At 49.7% G+C, this 23,532-nt stretch overlaps 1 protein-coding gene across 1 annotated transcript; it reads right to left on the bottom strand.

The window, feature by feature from the left end:
• Positions 1 to 225: 225 nt before the first annotated feature.
• CDCP2 (CUB domain containing protein 2) lies at positions 226 to 22,220 on the bottom strand. The gene is made up of 6 exons (XM_024345957.3): positions 20,521 to 22,220; positions 12,166 to 12,513; positions 8,797 to 9,132; positions 7,452 to 7,805; positions 4,329 to 4,507; positions 226 to 969 (listed from the first exon to the last, which is right to left on the bottom strand). The coding sequence occupies exons 1-6, from the start codon at positions 20,711 to 20,713 to the stop codon at positions 643 to 645; spliced, it is 1,737 nt and encodes a 578-aa protein (XP_024201725.1). The 5' UTR covers positions 20,714 to 22,220; the 3' UTR covers positions 226 to 642.
• Positions 22,221 to 23,532: the final 1,312 nt, after the last annotated feature.

The following is a 23,532-nucleotide window of genomic DNA, read 5'->3' as shown; positions in this document are numbered from 1 at the left end:
GGTGGCAGGTGCCTGTAATCCCAGCTGCTCGGGAGGCTGAGGTAGGAGAATTGCTTGAACCCGGGAGGCAGAGATTGCAGTGAGCCAACATTGTGCCATTGCACTCCAGCCTGGGCAATAGAGCAGGACTCTGTCTCGAAGGAAAAGAAAAGAAAAGAAAGAGAGAGAAAGGAAGGAAGGAAGGAAGGAAGAAAGGAAGAAAAGAAGGAGGGAGGGAGGGAGGAAAATTAGTGGTGCCTTTGTTTGTACCCTGAGTTGGTAAAGCACCCATATAAGTTATAGAATGAGTCAGTTTTATCTACACTCTGCCACCAGTGACCACAACTATCCAAACTGACAAGTAACACACGTGGGAGAGTTCTTTTCTACAGCAGAATATCTTTAAAATTAATAACAGCAATTGCATATACATACACAGCATGCTACAGATTACAAAGCTCTTATCCATCTCTGCCCGCCTCTGAGCCTCATGCCAGCCCTGTGAGATAGCAGGGCAGAATGACTGTCCCTAGGAAATGGAGGCTCAGAGAGGGATATGACCTGCCAATGGTCACCAAGTCAGCAAGTCCCTGTCCCACCCCTGTTATGGGTCCCTAAGCTGCCTCCCAGGCATGTCAGATGCCAGGTCCCTATGCTGTCTATTCAAAGCAGCATCAAGACCACGATGGCAATAACCATGAGGATTCCAGCCAGGATGCAAAGGCCCAGGAAGACGATGTCACTGGTATCCTGGGCTACCATGCTCACTGGGCCCTCCAGTGCCTCCGCCTCATCCATGGGTGGTGCTTCCTGAAGGTGCTCCGCAGTGGCAGCATAGGGCCCCAGCCAGTGAGAGCCAGACAGCAGGTGGACAGAAGCCTCCTTGCGCCGTGGCTCACAGCGGACCTCGTACTCATGGATGTCCTCCCGCCCCGCGGCCGAGAAGTCGATGTACAGCACGCTGACAATCACTGAAGTGTTGTTTCTTCTCTGTGGGGTCACAGGGTACTCATCACACCTGAAGGAGCTTGGGCTGACCTTGTTTCCCTATATATGTGGGGTTCTCAGTACCAGGGGGGCAGAGCCCGAGGAGCCTGTGTTCTAGTCCTAACTCTGAGCCTCAGTGATCCCATCTGTAAAAGGGGTACCGTGAAGGTAAGCTGTCTGGAAGGACGATATCAGATTTGGTGCCAGTGTTTCTCTGGCTAATGTTCTGGGGCCATTTACCATGGTCCAGGCTCTATATTTTAAGTATCTTATTTAATTCTCACAACAATGTTCTCTTATTGGTACCACTAAAACCCCCATGTGGCCAGGTGCGGTGGCTCACGCCTGTAATCCCAGCACTGTGGGAGGCCAAGGTGGGCGGATCATGAGGTCAGGAGATCGAGACCATCCTGACTAACACCATGAAACACCATCTCTACTAAAAATACAACAAATTAGCCGGGCGTGATGATGGGCGCCTGTAGTCCCAGCTACTCGGGAGGCTGAGGCACGAGAATGGCATGAACCCGGGAGGTGGAGCTTGCAGTGAGCTGAGATCGAGCCACTGCACTCCAGCCTGTGGGACAGAGCGAGACTCCATCTCAAAAACAAACAAACAAACAAACAAACAAAAAAACAAAAAAAAAAACCCATGTTACAGAGGAGGAAACTAAGGCCCCGAGGTTAAATCCCTTGCCTGAGGTCACACAGCATACAAGTGACAGAGCCCATATTCTCATTCAGATCTGCCCAACTCTTAACTGTGCTCTTGGCCATCACACCTCACTCAAACAAAAGAATATAGAACCAAAGGGGGCTTTTCAAAGCATCGACTCCAATCCCCCATCCTTGGCAAATTTACAGACATGACTACTGAGGCCTGGAAGGGCGATGACTTGCCCAGAGCTAGAGAAGCCAAGTCTCCTGCCTCCACCTTAGGAGCTTTGTCCCCGGTGCTGTATGGCTTCCCCCTGCAGCCTTTTCTCCCGATGATATCTGCAGTAGGTATCCTGCCGTTGAGCCCCTGGCCACCCCAGGGACAGCAGCCTAGTGTTGGGAAGAGCCATCGAGGAACAAGATGTGGGGGCCTGGCACCCTGCTGCCCTCCCCACCTCAGATGAAGGAGTCGAGTGGCCCTGAGACAATGGGCCTGCAGGCCCAGGCTGGAGGGCAGCATTGTGATGGGCAGTCTGGCGTGGTCAGCAGTGATGCAGAACTACTCTCCCAACCACGCCCAATCTGCAGCAGCCACTGCCTTCTTCAGGGTTTCCTAACTGGCCCCATCTAGCAAGTAGCACTCCTGAGAGGACGCTTCTAAAAATCAAAGCTGCCTAGCAGAGTCACAGCAGCCGTGAACAGTAGGAAGTCCCCAGCACCAGAGACTGGGTGACCCTTTTGGGGAAGGGTTGAACAGGTGTCACAAATCAGGAGGGTTCTCGTGTGGTTTTTTTGGTTTGTTTTTTGTTTTGTTTTGTTTTGAGACAGAGTCTTGCTCTGTTGCCCAGGCTGGAGTGTAGTGGCACGATCTTGGCTCACTGCAACCTCTGCCTCCCGGGTTCAAGCGATTCTCATGCCTCAGCCTCCTGAGTAGCTGGGATTACAGGAGTTCACCGCCATGCCCAGCTAATTGTTGTATTTTTAGTAGAGACGAGGTTTCATCATGTTGACCAGGCTGGTCACAAATCAGTTTTATGGACTAGGTGACTTTATGTGTCTATTCCAACTTTGGGCTTCCAAAAGGCTCTGATTCCATGTCCCCAGAGGAGCTCCTGCTCCCATCTGAGAACTTGTGCCCTGGATTTTTGGGATATAGAATCAGGACACTGGGGAAAGAAAGACTCCTGAGAGTGGAAGGGGACCCAGTGAAAGGCTAAAGTAAATCTACATAATAAGGAAGGGAGGGAAAAATCAGAGAATGGGGGTGGGGGGAAGCTTTAGGGGGTTTTGATGAGTGACACACTTGACAAAGAAAGAAAAGCCACACAACATGGACTGTTGATGGCTGTGGAGGGAGTCAAGTCTCTAATGTTTTTAAAGAGTTGCACGTAAAGATTGGCATTACTTTTTATTGCTGTCAGCTGTTTGAGCTGCGTATCTTCCAAAGCAACTCTATGCAAAGACTGATCCTTTGAGGGTCTAGGATTTATTTATAAGGGTTACACTAATAATCCATGAATCAAAGGTTTTCTGATTTTATGTTTCCAAGATACTGACCCCAAGATTTCATGGTTCTGTGGATCTGAGTTCTGGTGGTGGTTCTGTGACTATGAGACAGTGAGTGTCTATGAGTCGTTGGTTCTAGGATTTCCTGAGTCCCTGCTTCTCGGATTCTTTGTCTCCATCATTCCATGACTTTATGGAATGTGGTTCTGTCCCAGACAAAAGCTCTGGGAGACTTAGGGCATGGAATAGGGGGAGGGCAGAATACCTCGGCAGCCAGGACTGGCCCCCTACCCTCCTTCTCTTCTCAGGTCAAAAGGATGGTGGTTGCCAGGAGGCTGGGGCAGGCAGAGGGTGGCCTGGAGGGGCCAGAGGCATACATGTGGCTAATGTTGGGAGGCGGGGGAGGGTTTGCTGGAAAGCACATGATTTCTGCTAAGTCAGACTGCAAAGCCCCTGGATTTCAAGGCCAGAGAGTTTTTCCAACAGAGGCCACTGTTCCTTTTCTCCATACCCCACTTCCTGACCTGTCCCTAAGCATACAAATATCCAGGGTGCTTGAGCCACTGCCCAGTGACTCTGTGAGGGCCCTAAGTCTGGGTTCACGGCCTCCAAAATACAAGGATAGTAGGGAAAATGGACTTGTAAGGCTCACAGCCTTTTGAGGGAGGGAATCCTGTGCCTTGAAAGGGCCTTTTGTGCTGTGGAGCCCAGGAATGGATTTGGATCACCAGGTTGGGGATGGGTGGGAGAAGCAGGGCTCCCACACAGCTCTGCATACTAAAGGGGTGAGGTCTTCAGGGTCCTTGGGGAGCACTGAAGGGAAAGGGGAGGAACAGCAAAGAATAACTGCTGGCAGCTCAGCCAGCAGGGACCCTGTAGCAGGAGTGACCGGTAGCGTCTTTAGGTTGCTGTGGGATTAAGCAGCAGCAGCTGGGGTTAGGAAAGAGAGCTGGGAAGAGAAAAGGAAGAGAGCTGGGAACCAGAGGGACCCCCTCTCCTCTGTCTCTCCTATTGGAGTTCTTTGCTACATTTACCCTAAGCAAATTGGTTGAGGTAAGTAAAGCCAAGAAGGGGTTAGCTCTGCATCCAGGCCTGTGTGGCCCCCAGAGCCAGGAGAAGCTGAATTTTCAGGAATGTGAGGTGCCTTTCAGCAGGGTCAGAGTCCCTCCCTTGTGACTGCCCCTTCCCCCAGCCCCTACCTGAGACTCAGTGCCGCAGGTATCAAAGCGGGCCTGGATCCTGAAGTTGCCGCCGACCTCCTGGGCGGCACAGCTCCGGCTGCCCAGGTAGACCTTGGTCCGCTCCAGCGGGGCCAGCGCCTGCGTGGAGATCAGGATCTGGAAGTCCGTGCGGGAGCAGCTCACGTTCATGGGCACCACTGGGAATCGGAGGGAGGAGCTGGAAGCCTTAGGGTCAGGCGGTCTGACCCTCACCTCCCCAACACCCCCTACCCTCCCACAAAGGGTGGTGGATGGGGAAACTGAGGCCCAGAGTAGGAAAAGCTCTTACGGAATCCTACAGGGCACAGTGTGGGATATCTTATACGGGTTACTCTGTTCACCTCCATCAGACTGTGAGCTCCTCAGGGAAGGCACCAAGTTTGATCCTCTCAGCGTCCTCTGGGCCCAGCACAGAGCTTGGCAGGCCCAGTGAATGCTGAGTGAATGAATGAATGTTCTTAATAATTATAAAAATTCATCTGCTAATCACTTGGCCATGTGCCAGGCAATTCATTCAATTATTTAACAAATATATTGATGGCCTGCTATGTTCAGGTCCTATTCTCAGCACCACGAGTACAAAAATGAGGAAAAAACACAGCTGAAATTCTTGCCTTGTTGAGCTTACATTCTAGATGGGGGAGGGGGCAATAAATGTAAAATACACCCACGTGTCAGCGTGCCCCAAAGGAAAATCTAGCAAAGAAGAAACAGCGGGAGAGTAGAGCGAATCGGAATTGGGGAGGAATGAGGAAGGAGAGCTTCAGTTTTAAAAAGGGTGGTGAGGGAAGCCTCACTTTCCCTCCCTACAATGACCCCAGGAGGTGGATGTGACTAAACTCATTTTACAGGTTTGGAAATGGATGCTCTGAGAGATGAAGTTGTTTGCAGTGGCCAACCGGGTTGACAGGATTTCAGGGTTCGTGGTCTGTTCGCCCTATTCAGCAGCCTCCTGCAGCCCTCCTGGCCAGAACAGGGTGCACATGACTCAAAATGTCTGCTTTGGGTGAGCGTGTGTGTGTGTGTGTGTGTGTGTGTGTGTATGTGCATGCATGCGGGGGCAGGGGTGAGGATAGGGGAAATGAAGGCAGCTGCCTGGTGGGAGGAAAAGGAAAGAGAGCTGGCAGGCAGAGGCCTGGAACTCTCAACCCCTCTCCGGGAAATGCCTCAGACATATTTCAGCCTCTGGTGTCTGGGCAGTCGGGGATTTATGGGCCAGCCGTCTCCCACGATGATCTCGGTGGTGCTGAACTGTGTGTCACCCCAGCTGGCACTGTGGCTGCCCTCCCAGTGGGGAGGCCTCCTGCAGCCTGGGCCACATCTGGAGCCTCGCCCAGTGTGAGTGCCCTTGTCTGCCCCTGGGCCCCCACAGGGATCTGAGGGGGAGGGAGGTGAGGTGGAGTGGGGGGTGGGCACTCCTGCCCCGAAGCCCCTGGAACAGGAGCTGGGATAAGAACCCCCCCTAACTTTCTCTCCTTCTCTGCAGAAGGGGCTTGTCCTAAATCACACAGGGCTGGGAGAGGGCCTGGGAGAGTTCTGGAAATAAGACTATCAGAGGCAAAAGGAACTTTAAAGATCTTTCCGTCAATATCCTCATCTTACAGGTGGAGAAACTGAGGCCCACAGAGACATGGGGCCATGCCAGCTAGTGGAGGCATAGCCAACGGAGCTGGGCTCTCCAGGGCTGTGCTAACAGAGCCACAGCTCTCCCACCCCAGCTTGCATGTGGAACCCACCGAGGCCCGAAGGGGCTGGCCTGCCCAAGTTCACGGCTCTGCCGCAAGCTTGCTGCAGATCACCATCTCCTCCATTCCTGGCCCCAACTCCCCTTGCATATGGAGCAAGGAAAGATCTTTTGAATGCTGAACAGGCCTGAGACACCTTCCTGAAGGAAAGCTGTCCTTGGATCCAGGCATTGTGACCTTGTTACTTCATTTGTCCTTCATGACCACCTGTCTAGGGCCTTCATCAACCTATTTTACAGATGAGCCCTCTTGGATGATCAGTAAATGGCAGCATTTGGATGTGACCCTGGTCTCTCTGAGCTTAGCTCTGGACTCCCCTCCCTCGTGCCCCTCTCAAACAAGCAAGAAGAAGGCAGGAGAGTAAGTTCTAATCCTGGCTGTGCCACTGACTGCCCATGTGGTCACAATGAAGTCTTTTCCCTCTCAGCACCTCTGTTGCTATACCTGCACAACGAGGAGCTTTGCTTGGCCAGGAAGAGGGCACGATAGGTACAGAGTGCAGATATTTCTGGGCCCATAGACAAAGAAGGGTAGGAGGAGGGGAGCAATGGTGGACCCTCTTGGTTGACACATCTAAACAATAATATGGAGCCTGAGAAAGCCAAATACCAGCTTCCCAGCTTCCTCTGCAGCCAGGCATGGCCATCTGACTGAGTTCAAACTGATGGGACATTTTGTATAAGTCTTATGAGAGGTTCTAGAGATGCTTTTGCTTTCTTGATAAAGAGCCATTTGCAGCTGGCACTTCCCCTGTCCCCTCCAGTCTTGAACATGGATGTGATGCCTGGAGCTATGGCAGCCATCTTGCAGCTGTGAGGCTCAGAGAGTCCCAGAGATAACACTTGGAACAGTGTTGAGCCCCTGGACCAATACAGCAGCTGCCTAGCTCCAGGCTTCCTGTTGAGTGAGGAAAAACAAGCACCATGTTTTCAATGAGTAGTTCTGAATGATACAAGCAGGGCTGGTAGACATCCCCACAGTTATACCAATTTTTTTGCCATAAACAATATTACCATATTTTGTCTATTTCCCCTGGATACAGGGGACCAATAACAACACAAGAGGGGCCAGGGGCCCAGGGGGAAGGAACCAGATGGGGAGGGGTGAGGACTCATGAAGTTAGGAGCTGGGGAAGGAGGCTCTGCAATAGTGGAAACAAGCGGGAGCCGTACTGTCCAGTCTCAGGGGTCCCGAGAGTGGGCAAGGGTGTAGCCAATGGAGAAGGAGCTGGAGAAGACCATTCATGGCGGGGGGGGGGCAGGACAAACTGGTGGGATGGAGGAAGGAGACTGCAAAGACTGAGGCTGCAAAGACTCCCCTTTGCCCTCAGTGGACCCACTCCCACAGCCCAGCTGACCTCCGATGTAGGCCACGGAGAAGCCCCTGCGGGTGGTGCTGCGGTCTGTGTGCAGCAGAAGCAGAAGCTGGTTGTGGCTTGAGGTGATGGGTGGTGGCAGGTGGTGTCCACACCAATTCCCCAGCAGGGGTGCCTCCTCGCTGGCCCCATCGAAGGCCGCCAGATGGTCAAAGTCACAGGTCTTGGTCAGGCTGTTGGGCTCCTCCAGGTCCAGGTCCAGGAAGAACACCTTGACCTGGTAGCCTGGGGGCAGGCGGATGGTCCAGTGGCAGCGGATGTTGTTGGGGTAGGAGCTGGGGTACTGTGGGCTGGAGAAGTTGCCCCGCAAGGCCATGTATACCTCCTGGCATTCTCCTGGGTGGGGGATGGGGAGGTGGAAGGAGCAACAGTGAGGGGAGAGGAGAAGTCACCCTCTGCAGCTACAGCTTAGGCAGCAGGTGCCACAGTGGTCCAAAAACCACCAGCAGGTTGTGGGCACCATGGCTAGCACACCAGACAATTGATCCCAACTATCTGAAAGTTGGGATGCTTGATCCCAAAGCTTGTTTTAAACTGCAACAAGCTGAAAGCTGGGACTTGCATTCCAGTTGACAGTCCCCTTCACAGGTGTAGGCCCTGTTAGGAATTCAATAATAATACACAATACCTGTCCTCAGAGTTACCTCTGAACTCCCTGGCTTGACAGATGATGTGGTTCATGCCTGGCCTTTCCCCTTTTCTCACTGCCCCATTTGGTATGTACTATGCGCATACCAAACACTCTCTGCCCTCCAGGCCTTTGCACATGCTGTTCCTCCTGCTTGGAACACCCTTCCCTTCTGCTTCCGTCTAACTCCTTCAGGGTACTGCTCAATTCTCTTCTCCACGAAGTCATCCATGATTCTTACTGATGGATAGCACAGATCATAATGGCTTGCACTGTCTCTTTCCTTATAATCTCTCTAACTAGACTGTAAAGTTCCCACAACTTCATCCACTCATTTTACGAATATTGAGTACCTACTATGTGCCAGGTGCAAAGATAAGCCCATAAGCGACTCAGTCAGACAGGAGAGATTGACATGCAAACCACACACAGAAGTGACAAATGTTAGATCATAGTGTAAAAAACTTATATAAGGAGTTGAAAAAGGGATTAATTCTGGTAAAACAGTAAGTCTTCGCAGAGGTGACATGCTTATGTCTTGGCATCAGCCAAGGGTATGCTAGAGCATTCCAGGCAGAGAGAGTGCAGAAAGCCCAAGGCTGCTGGGGGGCAGAAAGGTGTGACCCCTGCAAGTGTAATGGGGAGACAAGAGCCCAGTAGGCACAGGAGGATTCAGGGTGGAGCGCCAGCCCCTCCTACCTGAGAAGTAGTAGGCCTTGAAGCCACGGCCTCCGATGTTGAAGTCGGACTTGAAGACCACCTGCAGTTCGTGGCCCAGAGACACGAGGGTGGGGGGCCTGGTGCTGCCACAGTAGTGGTGCCCACGGGTGGGGCCAGGCCCCCCAAGCACAGCCACGTAGTCATAGGTGCACTCTTCATTGCCCTCCACCTGGAAGTCCACGAACACCAGCTTGACGTGGGCAGGGCCGGCGGCCCGGATCACCCAGTGGCACTCCATGCTGTTCGGGTAGTTGTTGGGGTACTCAGGACTGGTGAGGACCCCCGACAGGCCAGTCAGGACGCCGCCACACACATCTGCAAGGGAGCCCACTTGAACTGAGCTTTCTTTCTCCTTGTGGCTCCCAATTTCCTCCCTTGGGAACAAGACACTCCAACATGCTGCCCCCACAGGTATCTCATTAGGGCCTCATTACCATCCGACAAGCACCTGCTACCCAAGTAGCAAGTGTAGCACGTGCTCAGGCATAGCACTTGGCACCTATGCTGCCTGTTCAAATCCTCAGAGTAGCTGCACAAGGACTGTGCTGCAGTTTCTCTGATTTTATAATTAAGAAAAGGGAGGTAAAGACAAGTTCAGTAGCTTACTTGAGTTTGAGTTCACCCAGGCAGATCTTGAGATAAGGATTTGAGTGCAAGGAGTTTACTTGGGAGATCCAGGGGCCCCCAGGTGGGGAGGGAGGGAGAGGACAGAGAAGGGGAGGTGTGTTCAAGTCAGCTGCTTACCTGGGGAGGAACTCTGGGGACGGGGTAAAGCACATACTTCAGAGTTCTGTCAATCTAGGAGCAAGGGAGCTGCGGCATTTATATGCCAACTCCCCAGAGTGCAGGCAGAGGGCTGCTGTGGGCTGCGAGTACCCTACTGAGACTTCAGAAAAAAGCCCTCCAGCAAAGAACTGTGGAGGTTGGCAGAAGCACATCGAAGTGGCAGGGCCCAGGGAACGTGGTCAGGGCCCTGAGAGCAGGTCACCCGACCGGTAACTGGGAAAGTGGGATTTGAACCCAGGAAGACTAACTATGCATCCTGTGCACTTGACCCTTGTGACCTTCACTGTCCACTCCTACGAGGCCAGTGGGGCACAGAGGCTGAGGTGCCTGAGCTCAGGAATGTGATCAAACCTCCCTAACGGATGAGGAAACCAAGACTTAGAGAGAGGACCTGATGAAGTAGAGCTTGGTTTGACATCTGAAGACAAGTAGTCTCCCATCTCTGCCTTTTATTAGCTGTGTGACTCTGGGGAAGTAACCCAGCCTCTCTGAGCCTCATTGGAACATTAGAAATCATAAGACTGAACCAGCTTGATCCACTGGGCTCAGACTTGAGCACAGTCTGAAAATATGCTGCTGGAAACTCTCAGGAAGCCAGCTTGGCCAGTACAACTACATGGCAAGTGTGGGTGAATGCCGCGACTTGCTGGAGGTCACCAGCAGGGAGGACATATGTGGGATGTGTTTCCTGAGACTCCAGCATCTCGCCCTATGGCACGGCTGTGTGACCAGGGCTCTGGATGGGGCGTCTAAGGACTTGGCGTCTTTTCCCAGTGCTGGCCCAGCCATGTAACTTTAGGAAGGCCCTCTCAGGGACTCAGATTTTGTGAAATGAGAGGGCAGGTTTAGATAGCCTGTGAGATCCGTTCCAACACTAACAACCTTTGCAGAGACTTCCCAACTGTGCCCTTGGGGCTCCCCAGCAGCCCCCTGGAGCACCTGCTGGCACCTGGTGCAAATTTCATTCTTATGCTGTATTTCAAGCTCTCTTTTAATGTAATGAAGAGATAGCACCCACAGACTTTAATATCTTTAACAAGATATTAAAATTTAAATATTCTACATTTAAAAATTTAACTCATTGGAGGCCATCAATATTTACTTGTGTTTTTAATGACTGGCTTATAAGAAGTTAAAATATGAATTTACAGGCTGGGCATGGTGGCTCACGCCTGTAATCCCAGCACTTTGGGAGGCCGAGGCGGGTGGATCACTTGAGGTCAGGAGTTTGAGACCAGCCTGGCCAACATGGCAAAATCCCATCTCTACCAAAAATACAAAAATTAGCCAAGCATGGTGGGTGGCACGTGCCTGTAATCCCAGCTACTTGGGAGGCTGAGGCAGGAGAATGGCTTGAACCCGAGAGGTAGAGGTTGCAGTGAGCCAAGATTGCGCCACTGCACTCCAGCCTGGATGACAGAGAAAACTCCATCTCAAAACAAACAAACAAACAAACAAAAAAGAACTTACAGAATAAATGCATACCACTAAAACATTGCCTTTATTTTTTATTGCCTTTATCTTTTTTTAAAAAAAAATAGGGGATTAACATAAGGTTCCATTTGACATAAAGGTATTCCTGTTTTTAAAAATGTTAGGAAATGTGGCTGATGGTATTAAGACTTTGATATCCTAACATTCTACAAATCTAAGGGTCTAAAATTCCAAAACTATGATTAGATCAGCCTATGGTTCTTGTGTTGTGGCATTCTACAATTCTATCCTTCCAAATGCAGCAGTGACTGGGGTCCCACCTGAGTCCCCCAGGATTGCTGTTGGCGGACCCTGGGAACCAGTAGCCTCTGTGGGTGTCTACTGTTTGAGTTAACATCAGTGAGGTCTTTGGTTCTGGCATTGGGAGGAAGCAGGAGATTTGAGCCTTTGCACAGAACCTGGAGACAAGGACGAGTGAGTCAAAGAGAAAGGCAAGAAGAACAAGGCCTCCTCTCCCCTCACTAGACTGAGAGGCAGGTGTCAAGCCTGGTTGAAGGAGAGAGGGGTTAGGGACACATGATATAACAGTCACTAGCTCCACCCAGACCCTCATGTGGGAACTCAGGCAAGGATTCCCAAGCCGTGAAGTGGTGGGATGCTGCAGAAGGCCCCTACAGCAGTGGTGTCCCCTCCTGTGGCCTTATGCCATGACACAGGACAAGAATGACAAGGGTAGTAGAGCGTGACAGCCTCATTCCTGAGCACAGTGCAACCCTCTGAGGACTCCGGGAGAAACGGAGGCGGCATGGGGAGCATTGCCATGAAGGTGGGAACCCCAGCTACAAGCATGGTCATGAACGGTGAGGAGGCTGCTTTTGCCTTATAAACTATACATGAGAGCTGGGTCCTGCAGGTTACAGAGCAGCCTACGTGCCAAGATGCTGAGACCCTGTAGGTCTCACCTGAGCCCTGCTGCTATCTTCCCATCTCCACCCCAGGGCCAGCTCCTCCACTGCCAAATCCCCCCTTGAACTCCTGGGATCAAGTAATCCTCCCACTTTGGCTTGCCAAAGCACCAGGATTACAGGTGTGAGCCACTGCAACAGGTCCCTTAGGCCCCCCGTTGACCTTTCTGGTAGCCCGCAGAAAAGCCATGGCTGGCCACATGCTTGTCCGAGTGGAAGATGACAGACATGACATGCCAGGAGGAGGTGAAGGGCGGCGGGGGCACCTTGCCGCAGAACCTCCCCAGCAGGTTGCCCTTGTCTGGTGAGGCCCCATTGTAGATCTCCAGAAAGTCGAAGCTGCAGGTGTCGTGGTACTCTAGGTCAAAGGCATGGAAGGTGAGCAGCACCGAGGATCCCTCGGCCACCACGATCAGCCAGCTGCACTCTGTGTTGTAGGGGTACAGTCTAGGGAAGTTGGGGCTGGAGAAGTTTCCAGAAGGTGCTGAGAGCACACCCCCACATTTGACACCTGGGGCAAGAGAGAAGTATGGCTGAGACTCCGTGCTGGGGTCTTGGGTACATGTGGTAAGGGCAGTGGGCCCAGCTACAAAGCTGGGTTCTTAGGATGGGATGAGGGAACACAAGGCCATGTGTTTATTTGCTCATGCATCTACTTATTCTTCAGATGCTGACCAAGCATGCTGGTATTCATTCCACAAATACTGTTTGAGTGCTAGACATTGTTCTAGGTGCTGGGGTCACAGCAGAAACAAAACAGACAAAACCCCTGCCCTCATGGAACCTACATTCTGGCAGGGAAGACAGACAATAAACATAGCAGGTAAAATATAGAGTTTATGGGGCCAGGTGCAGTGGCTCATGCCTGTAATCCCAGCACTTTGGGAGACAGAAGTGGGCAGATCACAAGGTCAGGAGTTCGAGACCAGCCTGGCCAATATAGTGAAATCCCATCTCTACTAAAAATACAAAAATTAGCCAGGCGTGGTGGTGTGCGCCTGTAGTCCCAGCTACCTGGGAGGCTGAGGCAGGAGAATCGCTTGCACCCGGGAGGCGGAGGTTGCAGATCATGCCGCTGCACTCCAGCCTGGGCAACAGAGCGAGACTCTGTCTCAAAAAAGTAAATACATAAAAAATAAAAGAAGTATATATATAGTTTATGACACAGTGAGAAGCTATGGAGAAAAAGCAAGCCAGGAAAGGAGACAGGAAGTGTCAGGCAGGGCCCGAGAATTTTAGTTAAAACATTATGCAGTAGGGAATTTAAGTTAATTATTAAAACATTACTTTGAAATTAATAATAATAATAACCTCCCCAAGTGAAAATGTGCACAGTCTACGACGATGTTAAAAGTACATTTTTATATGTGCAGATTTGCTTGTGTTTGACAAAAGAAAACAATGGAAGGAAACTAATAAGAATAATTCTCTGTCAGGGGAAGTAGTAAAAAGAGGGGAGGAAGCAGGCATGATGGCTGGATCTCCTTAAATGTGCCCTGTTTCATAATTTTCACTGTGTAAGCATATAAAATACTTTATATAATTTTAAGAGATCAAAAAAAAGTTAAGTAACCCCTAAATATCCCAAACTGAAACAAATAAACGGAATCTTACCAACTTGGAGACATAGTCACATGAGGAAAAATGATTTCAAATGACTTTGAAAGACAGTATTTTGACCACACAGTCCTAGTGGGATATATCTCAAGGACAAAATGAACCACAACAACATCTTAAAGTATATTCAGTAAACTTACTATTAGTAATAATATTCAATATCATTTTGCAATTATTATATATTAGAATAGAGCAAATAAGTAAGTTAATGTCAATAGAAACCAATATTTTCAGTGTATAAGTATAATTTTTTTTTTTTTTAGGTGGAGTCTGGCTCTGTAGCCCAGGCTGGAGTGCAGTGGCACTATCTCAGCTCACTGCAACCTTTGCCTTCCAGGTTCAAGCGATTCTTATGCCTCAGCCTCCCAAGTAGCTGGAATTACAGGTGCCCGCCACCACACCCAGCTAATTTTTGTATTTTTAGTAGAGACAGGGTTTCACCATTTTGGGCAGGCTGGTCTCGAACTCCTGACCTCAAGTTATCCGCCTGCATTGGCCTCCCGAAGTGCTGGGATTATAGGCATGAGCCACCGCGCCCAGCCTGATAGATATAAATTTAAAATAGTAAGTAAAACTCTTGTGATCCTTAATTTGAATTGAAAGTATCAGTGTGAACTTGATTATTTTTATGTTTTAAAAATTTATTTCCTAGTTCTGTTTACCAAGAAGGCCTAGAATCCAGTAGCATTTTACACCTCTAGGCTTTCGATTAGGATTCTTATGTTCAACTAAGACGAACAAGGCTCTTTAGAGCAATGTCTGGTACCAGATTTAATACAGGAAATACACAAAATATACTTGGTTATCTTGCTATGCCAAACAGCAAAGAAGCTATCAAAGACTGCTGAGATTGTGTCGAAAGACACAGAAACCTGGCCAGGCGCAGTGGCTCATGCCTGTAATCCCAGTGGGCGGATCGTTTGAGCTCACCAGTTCGAGACCAGCCTGGGCAACATGGCGAAACCCTGTCTCCACTAAAAATACAAAAATTAGCTGGGTGTGGTGGTGCACGCCTGTAATCCCAGCTTCTCAGGGGGCTGAGACATGAGAATCCCTTGAACCTAGCAGGTAGAGTTTGCAGTGAGCTGAGATTGTGCCACTGCACTCCAGCCTGGGTGACAGAGCAAGACTCCATCTCAAAAAAAAAAAAAAAAAAAGACACAGAAACCTACTTGAAATGGCTTCCACTGGCTAAAGAAGGTACAATTCGAGCATCAAAAGAGAGTAATGCTTGCAGTGGATTGAAACATATCACATATATAAAAACAAGAATTCACAATGCAACTCAAAAGAAATTGAAATGAAACTCATTGGTTTATTTTAGAGGTTGCTAGGCACTAACTCATTTATCAATTTTTTAAAGGAAATTGATAATAGAAATGTAACATCTACTTGGCCTTTCCTATATGGACTGTATTTCTGGACAACTAAATAGATGGTGAGGGAAAACTTATTGTCGGCCCAGGCTTGAGTGCAATGGTGCAATCTTAGCTCACTGCAACCTCCACCTCCTGGGTTCCAGCAATTCTCCTGCCTCAGCCTCCCGAGTAGCTAGATTACAGGTGACTGCCACTATGCCCAGCTAATTTTTGTATTTTTAGTACAGACAGGGTTTCACTATATTGGCCAGGCTGGTCTCGAACTCCTGACCTCAGTTGATCCACCCGCCTGGGCATCTCAAAGTGGTGGGATTATAGGCATGAGCCACCGTGCCCGGCCGGGAAAACTTATTTATAGAAGACTTCAGAAAGAATAACAACACTAGGAAAACATAATTTTGGCTGGCCGTGATGGCTCAGAACTATAATCCCAGCAACTTGGGAGGGCAAGGCAGGAGGATCACTTGAGTCCAGGAGTTTGAGACCAGCCTGGGCAACATAGTAAGACCCCCATCTCTACAAAAAAAATTTAAAAATTAGCTGGGCATGGTGGTGCATGTTGGTGGTCCTAGCTGCTTGGGAGGCTGAGGCAGGAGGATTACTTGAGCCTGGGAGGTCAAGGCTACAGTGAGCCATGGTGGAACCACTGCACTCCAGCCTGGGCAACAGACAAAGACCCTGTCTCAAAATTAAAAAAAAAAAAATTTAAACAAGGAAATCACATTTTCCAAGCCTTAATGAAATAATGGATCCAGACAACATTATCAAACCCTGTTCTAATCACTGAGTAAAAAGTTGATGAGAGGTAAAACAGATGATTTGGTTATACAGGCATTCCCTGTAAAATTCTTTCAACTTTGCTAAATGTTTGAATTTTTTTTTACTGGTCAAATAAGCCAGGCAAATAAAAATTTTTATAATTAAAAGTATATAGCCGGGTGTCCTCAGCACTTTGGGAGGCTGAGGCAGGAGGATCACTTGAACCCAGTATTTCAAGACCAGCCTAGGCATAGCAAGACCCCAACCTCTAAAAAAAGAAAAAAAAGAAAAAAAAAAATTCGCTTCAGCTGACTATTTGACAGTGAAAAAAAAAAAAAAAACTGAAAAAGTTAATTTGGAGAACTTTGTAACAAATAGACCAGGCTAACAAACCCTGAACCCACTGATGTAGACAAGTGTCAAGTGAAACACGGGCCAGTAAATCTCTTCTTGAAAAAAAAAAATGAAGAAATATGAATCTCAGGAAGTCTCTGGATCTGTCTACAGTTAGAGTAAATATGGAAGCTAGAGGAACATTTTAAGTAATTCCATGAGGATATATTTGGCAAGTCCAGAATGTGGGAAGTTCTATAAGATAAATGACGCTGGGGCTTCAACAACAAATGATAAAGGGGGGAAGGAGGCACAACTGTTGTATTAAAAGAGTCAAGGCCGGGTGCCATGGCTCACACCTGTAATCCCAGCACTTTGGGAGGCCGAGGCAGAAGGATCACCTGAGGCCAGGAGTTTGAGACCAGCCTGAGCAACATAGTGAGACCCTGTCTCTGCAAATAATAATAATTTTATAAAAAATATAAAAGTCAAATATCAACCAAATGCAATGCATGGACCTTGTTTGGATTCTGATTTGAACAAATGAATTGTAAAAATATATATATTTATATATATAATATATAATATATTTATTTTATATATGTATATATTTGGTCAATAGTTGGGGAAAACTGAACATGAATTGAGTTAGCACATAAATTAAGGAATGAAGCCAGGAGTGATGGAGTGCTCCTGTGGTCCCAGCTTCTCAAGAGGCTGAGGCAGGAGGACCACTTGAGCCCAGGAGTTCGAGGCTGCAGTGAGCTATGACCACAGCACTGTACTCCAGCCTGGGTGACAGAGAGAGACCTTGTCTCTAAAAAAAATGTTTTAAATTAGGGACTTATTATACCATGATAAAGGTATTGAGGTTATATACAGTTTTATGTGTTTCTCTGTTAGAGACATATTCTGACATATTTATGGGTGAAATAATATGGCATCTGAGATAGGCTTTAGATTTCTCCACACCTCCCAGAATGGGGCTGGGGTGGGATAAAAGAAACAAGAAAGGCAGAACGTTGATAATTATTGAAGATGATTGATGGGGACATAGGGATTCATTGTATGATTTTCTGTGCTTTGCGTGTGTTTGAAATTTTTCATAATTAAAAGTCAACAAAATAGCCAGCACATCCCTGGTCACCTTCTCAGTGAGGCCTTCCCTAACCACCTGATTTACACCTGAAAACCTCTCCCCAGCCCATGCTCCTTCTCTCCCTTTAGTGCTATATGCTTCTCCATAGAATTCATCACGATCTAACATGCTATTTATTTTACTTATTGATTTGGTTCAGTATCCTGCTCTCTATGAGAGCAAGGATTTCTGTCCCTCTCCCTACCATATTGCAAGCACCCAGAGCAGTACCTGGCACAAAGCTGGTGCTTAGTGTATATTTGCTGAATGAATGAGTGAGTGAATGATCTTATATAATCCTCACAACAGCCCCATGAACTAGGCAGGGCAGGTGCTACTGACCCATTTTACAGATCAGAAAACTTAGCCCGGGAAAGGGAAGTCACTTGTTGTAGTGAACATCTATTGCTTTGGGTCTGCCCAATACCACTTCCTTCGCCTCTTGCAACAATAGCCCCCTCTTTTAGACACTGCTCCCCTCCTTGCCTCCATGTGGTAACCCTCCCTCCTCTTCCTTGCCCCAGGGGTGGACGCCTAACTCTAGCTGGGGAGTCTTGGGGCTCCCACCACCACCACAGTGACTGGCCCGCAGGGTGGGCATGTGCTCCAGGCTAGGCCAGAGTTCTGCTCAGAATGCCCAGATAGGGGTTCTTTCCTTTCTGGTCCCTTGACTGGGAGGGGGAGCCCTGGGGGTGGAACAAGGTCCATACATTGCATTTGGTCGGTATCCGACTCTTAAATTTTTTAGAAAATTATTAATGGCCAGGCGTGGTGGTTCAGGCCTGTAATCCCAGCACTTTGGGAGGCCAAGGTGGGTGGATCACCTGAGGTCAGGAGTTCGAGACCAGCCCAGCCAACATGGTGAAGCTCTGTCTCTACTAAAAATACAAAAATTGGCCAGGCATGTTGGCGGGAGTCTGTAATACCAGCTACTCAGGAGGCTGAGACAGGAGAATTGCTTGAACCCGGGAGGCAGAGGCTGCACTGAGCCGAGATTGCGCCACTGCACTCCAGCCTGGGTGAGACAGAGTGAGACTCCATTTCAAAAAAAAAAAAAACTTATTATTTATGCTCAGGGCTTAAGGAAAAATCCCCTGTGGGAACTGGAAGAGCCATGTGAGAAGTGGAAGTAGCCCTGGAGCCCAGAGGCTCTGGCTGTGGCATCCCTGAGCCCAGCTCGGCTACCTCCTGCCTCCCTGGTTACAGAGCCAATGTATTCTTCTTTTTGCTTAAACTCATCCAGGTTGAGTTTCTGTCACTTGCAACCAAAAGCATCCTGAAGAATACACTTAACCAAATCCCTATAAGAGAAGACACATTCGCTAAACGTGTGCCCTGTACCAGGCCTGTGCTGATTCAAAATGGGCCCCTCCGTGGGTAGCTCACCATGGAGTGGGGCAGGGGGAGTCAGGCAAATGAGACAAAACACACAGCGTGATTGCACTGTGGCCACAAAGGGGCTCTGGGGTCCGGGGAGAGGAAAGCCGATCTTGCTGGGGCCAGCAGTATCAAGGAGGGGCAAGATTCCCAGAGGGGGTGATATTTGAGTTTGTCTAGGAAGAATGAGAAGGTTTCTTCAGTTGGGGAAGATTTTCAGGGAGGGAATGGCATAGACAAAGGCCCAGACGCACGTGCACTTAGCCTCTGTGAGCCGTGACATGGGGATAGTGGTGCCTCCCTTGCTGGGTGACTGTGAGCACTGATGAGCTAAAGGCTGTGTGAGGGCCGCACAGATGCACATTATCAGCTCTCTGCCTGGCTCTTGGGGCGGGACAGGGCAGGAATGGCATCTAATTCATGCCTTTATGGCAAAAGGACAAATAGATATTCTGTCCAATGCCTGTTATTGTCCTTCTCCCAGCCCTACCCACAGGGCAGGGAAAGGCGCCAGAGCATCAGAGTGGAATTCCTACAGCCCAGGTGGCTCCAGTCATCAGCATAAGCAGAGGCCTTGTCCACTAGGACCCAGCCAGGCACACTGATGTCCAGGGTTACCCCAAGGCCCCTTAAGCCCCAGTGGCCAGAAAATAGGAAAAGCTACCTCCTCCCACCACCCAGGCATGGGTTGAGACGCTTGGGTGCCCATCCCATCTCTGCCAGTGACTGGGTGACTGGCAAGGTACAATTCCTCCCTGAGCCCCACTTGAGCCTTGCCGAAGGGTGAAATGATATCACCCCGGCTTCACAGATAGGTAAACAATGCTTGGAAGGCCAGAGCAGCACAAAGCCACTGGGGACCACAGTGCAGGCAGAGGGTTCCAGGAGCCCCAGTGAAGGCGCATGTGAGGTTGATGGAGGATGTGGAAGGCCGATGGAGGGAGTGGTATTTGATCTGAGCTTGAAGGGTGAGCCAGATGTTCTCAGGTGGAAAAAGGGAAAAAAGACTTTCCAGACAGAGGGGGCAGCAGGGCTTAAGATCCCTGAGGGTGAAGCAGAAGGGGTTGTGATTCCCCTGCCAGAGCATGGGATGCCCAAGGGATGCAGGAAACTGAGGCTCAATACGATATGGAAGTTGGAGCCCACACTCAGAGGGCACTGAATACCATAAGAAGGAACTTTGATTTCACTTGCTTGGCAGTGGGATGGACAGCAGGGTCTCGGGAGGAGAATAAAGACTCTTCAGCAATAGGCTGGGTGCGGTGGCTCATGCCTGTAATCCCAGCACTTTGGGAGGCCGAGGCAGGTGGATCATCTGAGGTTAGGAGTTCAAGACCAGCGTGACCAACATGGTGAAACCCCATCTCTACTAAAAATACAAAAATTAGCTGGTCATGGTGGCACATGCCTGTAATCCCAGCTACTCGAGAGGCTGAGACAGGAGAATTGTTTGAACCTGGGAGGTGGAGGTTGCAGTGAGCTGAGATAGGGCCACTGCACTCCAGCCTGGGTGACAGGGCAAGACTGTCTCAAAAAAAAAAAAAAAGACTCTTTAGCAATAAACCTTTAATAGTTTTTGGAGCCATTCCTTTCAACCTTGGTGACCATGTAACCTTGGACAGGTTACTTAATATCTCTAGTCCTCAGTTTCTTCATCTGGAAAATGGGGGACTAACATCCACCTTGAAGTTTGTTGTGCAGATTAAATGCAACCTACATGTGAAACATGCAACACACGGCAGGCACTCAATATTGTCTCCCCCCATCTCAGGAACAAACACATTCTCAACTCAGCCACATCCCCTAAAAGGACCTCCTGCTTTCTGGCTTCCCATGTAGAAACTTCTTGAGCCCCTGGCTGTTGCCTGCCCACCTCCTTCCCCTCTCAGTTCATGTCTGTCCCAAGAGTGCCTACCTTCCATGGCTTGGGCCTGGAGCCCTGGGCCCAGCAGTGCCACTGCCAGCAGCAGGCAAGCCCCCCACTCTGCCAGCATCTCCTCACCAGGGGCCCCCACAGGTCTGCCGAGCTCAGGTAGGCCAGGATCTGAGGGTCCGGAGCAAGGGAAAGAGAGGTGAGGCTGAAAGGGCCTCCAAGTTAATGGTGGCATGAATAATTCACTGGCCCCTAGAATTAGTAAGCCGATCCCCGGGTACTTCCTTCACTCACTGTAAAGTGACAGATCTGGTGTCACCAGGTTTACACGTTCTGAGATCTGCACCGACCACACTATCAGGAAGGGAAGCAACTCAGGCCTGGAAGGAAAGTGAGTGGTGGAGAAAGGGCATAACTTTTGGGGCCGGGTAGATCTGGGATCAATCCCAGTTCAGCCTGTAACTTGCCAGGTCACCTTGGACAAGTCATTTAACTCCCCTGGTCTGGGTCTTCTCATCCATCCAGTGGGGCTGTTCAGCTCCGACCCAGGGGCTGTTGTGAAAATGAAAGGAGATCGCACTTGCTAAAGCACAGAGTAGGTGCTCGCTAAAGGTTCTTCCCATCCATCCAGTGGGGCTGTTCAGCTCCGACCCAGGGGCTGTTGTGAAAATGAAAGGAGATCGCACTTGCTAAAGCACAGAGTAGGTGCTCGCTACAGGTTCTTCCCATCCCCACCCCGAGGGAGCCGAAAGGAGCCTGTATTTAGTGGGACACGCAGGACAACTTCCTTCAGACATGCGGATTTAGCTCAGAGGAGGGAAGGAGGTTGCTGTGGACAGTTGAAGAGGGAAAAGTCTTTTTCACGCAAGAATGCAGCAGGAATAACAGAATTGGAAAATCGTATTGTGCAACTCTTAATGCAATAATAGGTCTGGGACCCAGTGTAACTTCTGGCCGAGAATATGAAATGCTCGCTCCTTTATTGATCCCAAGCCTTGCTTGAACATCGTTATTTACCAGGCCCCGCACAAGGAGCTGGCGCTGCAGAAATGCCCCGGGGACTTTGTGTCCAACAGGAAGCGGGCTCTTTCTTCTCATCTAGAGTCTTTTGATTTGGTTCAGTTCAGCCCAACATGCATTTCTAAGCTCCTTCTCTGTGCAGAGCCTGTGCCAGGCATGGGGACAGCAGGGGAACATGGCGCATTCCTGCTCTCCCAGTGAGGATCCTGGGCTCTTTCTGGCAGACTAAGGTCTGAATCCTGGCTCCACCCCTGCCTGGCTGTGGTAGCCCGGGAAAGTAACCCAACTCTGTAACTCTGAGGCCAGGTTCCTGGATTGCGAAATTGGAGCAAGAATTAGTAGCCTGCAGTTTGCTGAGAGGATTAAACATGATAGTGTACGAGAAGTCTTAGCCAGTGCCTGGCTCAGTGCATAGACGCACTCAAGATTTCTATTTATCCTAGAGGAACCCAGACAGCCTCATCTGCCAGACAGCATGTGCCTCTGGCCCATCCTTTTGTCAGAAGTCCCCAGGGAGCCCTTTGCTGCAGGCATAGGAAGACTCGTGGAAGGTGTTCAGCGGAGCCTCAGGACCCGTCAGGCCTGAGGGATTGGCTTACCTGTGGAGGTTGATTGGCAGGAAAGAAGTGTTCAGCTGTTCCAGGCAGTCTGAGAAAGTGGGAGTTTCTTTATTTTATTTTATTTTATTTATTTTTGAGACAGAGTCTTGCTCTGTTGCCCAGGCTGGAGTACAATGGCGTGATCTCAGCTCACTGCAACCTCTGCCTCCTGGGTTCAAGCGATTCTCCTGCCTCAGCCTCCCAAGTAGCTGGGATTATAGGCACCTGCCACCACACCCAGCAAATTTTTGTATTTTTAGTAGAGACGAGGTTTCACCATGTTGCCCAGGCTGGTCTTGAACTCCTGACCTTGTGATCTGCTCACCTAGGCCTCCCAAAGTGCTGGGATTACAGGCAAGAACCACTGTGCCTGGCCAGATGGGAGTTTCTTAAACACCTATTGTGTGTATGAGAGAGGAAGGCAGGGAAAAGTGCCAACCCAGTACCTGCTGGGTGCAGGGTCTGGTGCTGGGAGCCTCACATGCGGGTGCAGCCTCCCAGCTTTCACAGCATTCGGTATACTCCCAAAGGACAGGGGAGGAAACTGAAGCTCAAAGGGCTGGAGCCACTGTTTTGGGTTGAGATCCTTCACACGAAGACCCTGGGACAAGTAGTGGATTTGGGAGGTGATCCCAGGAAGCACAGGTAAGGAAGTGGGACAAGGAGAGGAAAGAAGCTAGTTCAAAGAATGTCAGTGAGCAAGTTACCACTGTGGGCAACCAGGGCTAAGTCCCAGTGGGAACCTCCAGGACACAGTGTAGACTGTGCCTCTCACTGTTTCACTGGAGGAGGAAGAAGTAGAATGTTGATCACCAACTCCCCGTGCCCTTGGTTGGAAGCTGCTCTGAGGATCTTATCTCCCAGATATTTCCAACCTGCTGTGCAAGGCCCCAAAGCCCTGAGGCAGAGAGTACAGGGGGCTACAGGCAGAAGCTGCCTGCATGATGGGAACAGTGAATGCCACAGGATGGGGCAGGGCCATAACAGCACCTACTGAGCCATCCATAATGAAAGACTGTCGGCCGGGTGCGGTGGCTCACGCCTGTAATCCCAGCACTTTGGGAGGCCGAGGCGGGAGGATCACAAGGTCAAGAGATCAAGACCATCCTGGCCAACATGGTGAAACCCTGTCTCTACTAAAAATACAAAAATTAGCTGGGCGTGGTGGTGCGTGCCTCTAGTCCCAGCTACTCAGGACACTGAGGCAGGAGAATGACTTGAACCCGGGAGGCGGAGGTTGCAGTGAGCCGAGATCATGCCACTGCACTCTAGCTTGGCAACAGAGTGAGACTCCATCTCAAAAAAAAAAAAAAAAAGAAAAAAAAGAAAAAGAAAGACTGTCATCATTCCAGGGACCTCACCCTGCACTTGATAGACTCGTGTATTAGTCTGTTCTCACACTGCTATAAAGAACTATCTGAGACTGGGGTTATGA

Source organism: Pan troglodytes, chromosome 1 (assembly GCF_028858775.2).
Source record: "Pan troglodytes isolate AG18354 chromosome 1, NHGRI_mPanTro3-v2.0_pri, whole genome shotgun sequence".
NCBI classification, from domain to species: domain Eukaryota; kingdom Metazoa; phylum Chordata; class Mammalia; order Primates; family Hominidae; genus Pan; species Pan troglodytes.
Note: the sequence above shows the minus strand (reverse complement) of the source record. Positions and strands in the feature narration are given on the sequence as shown.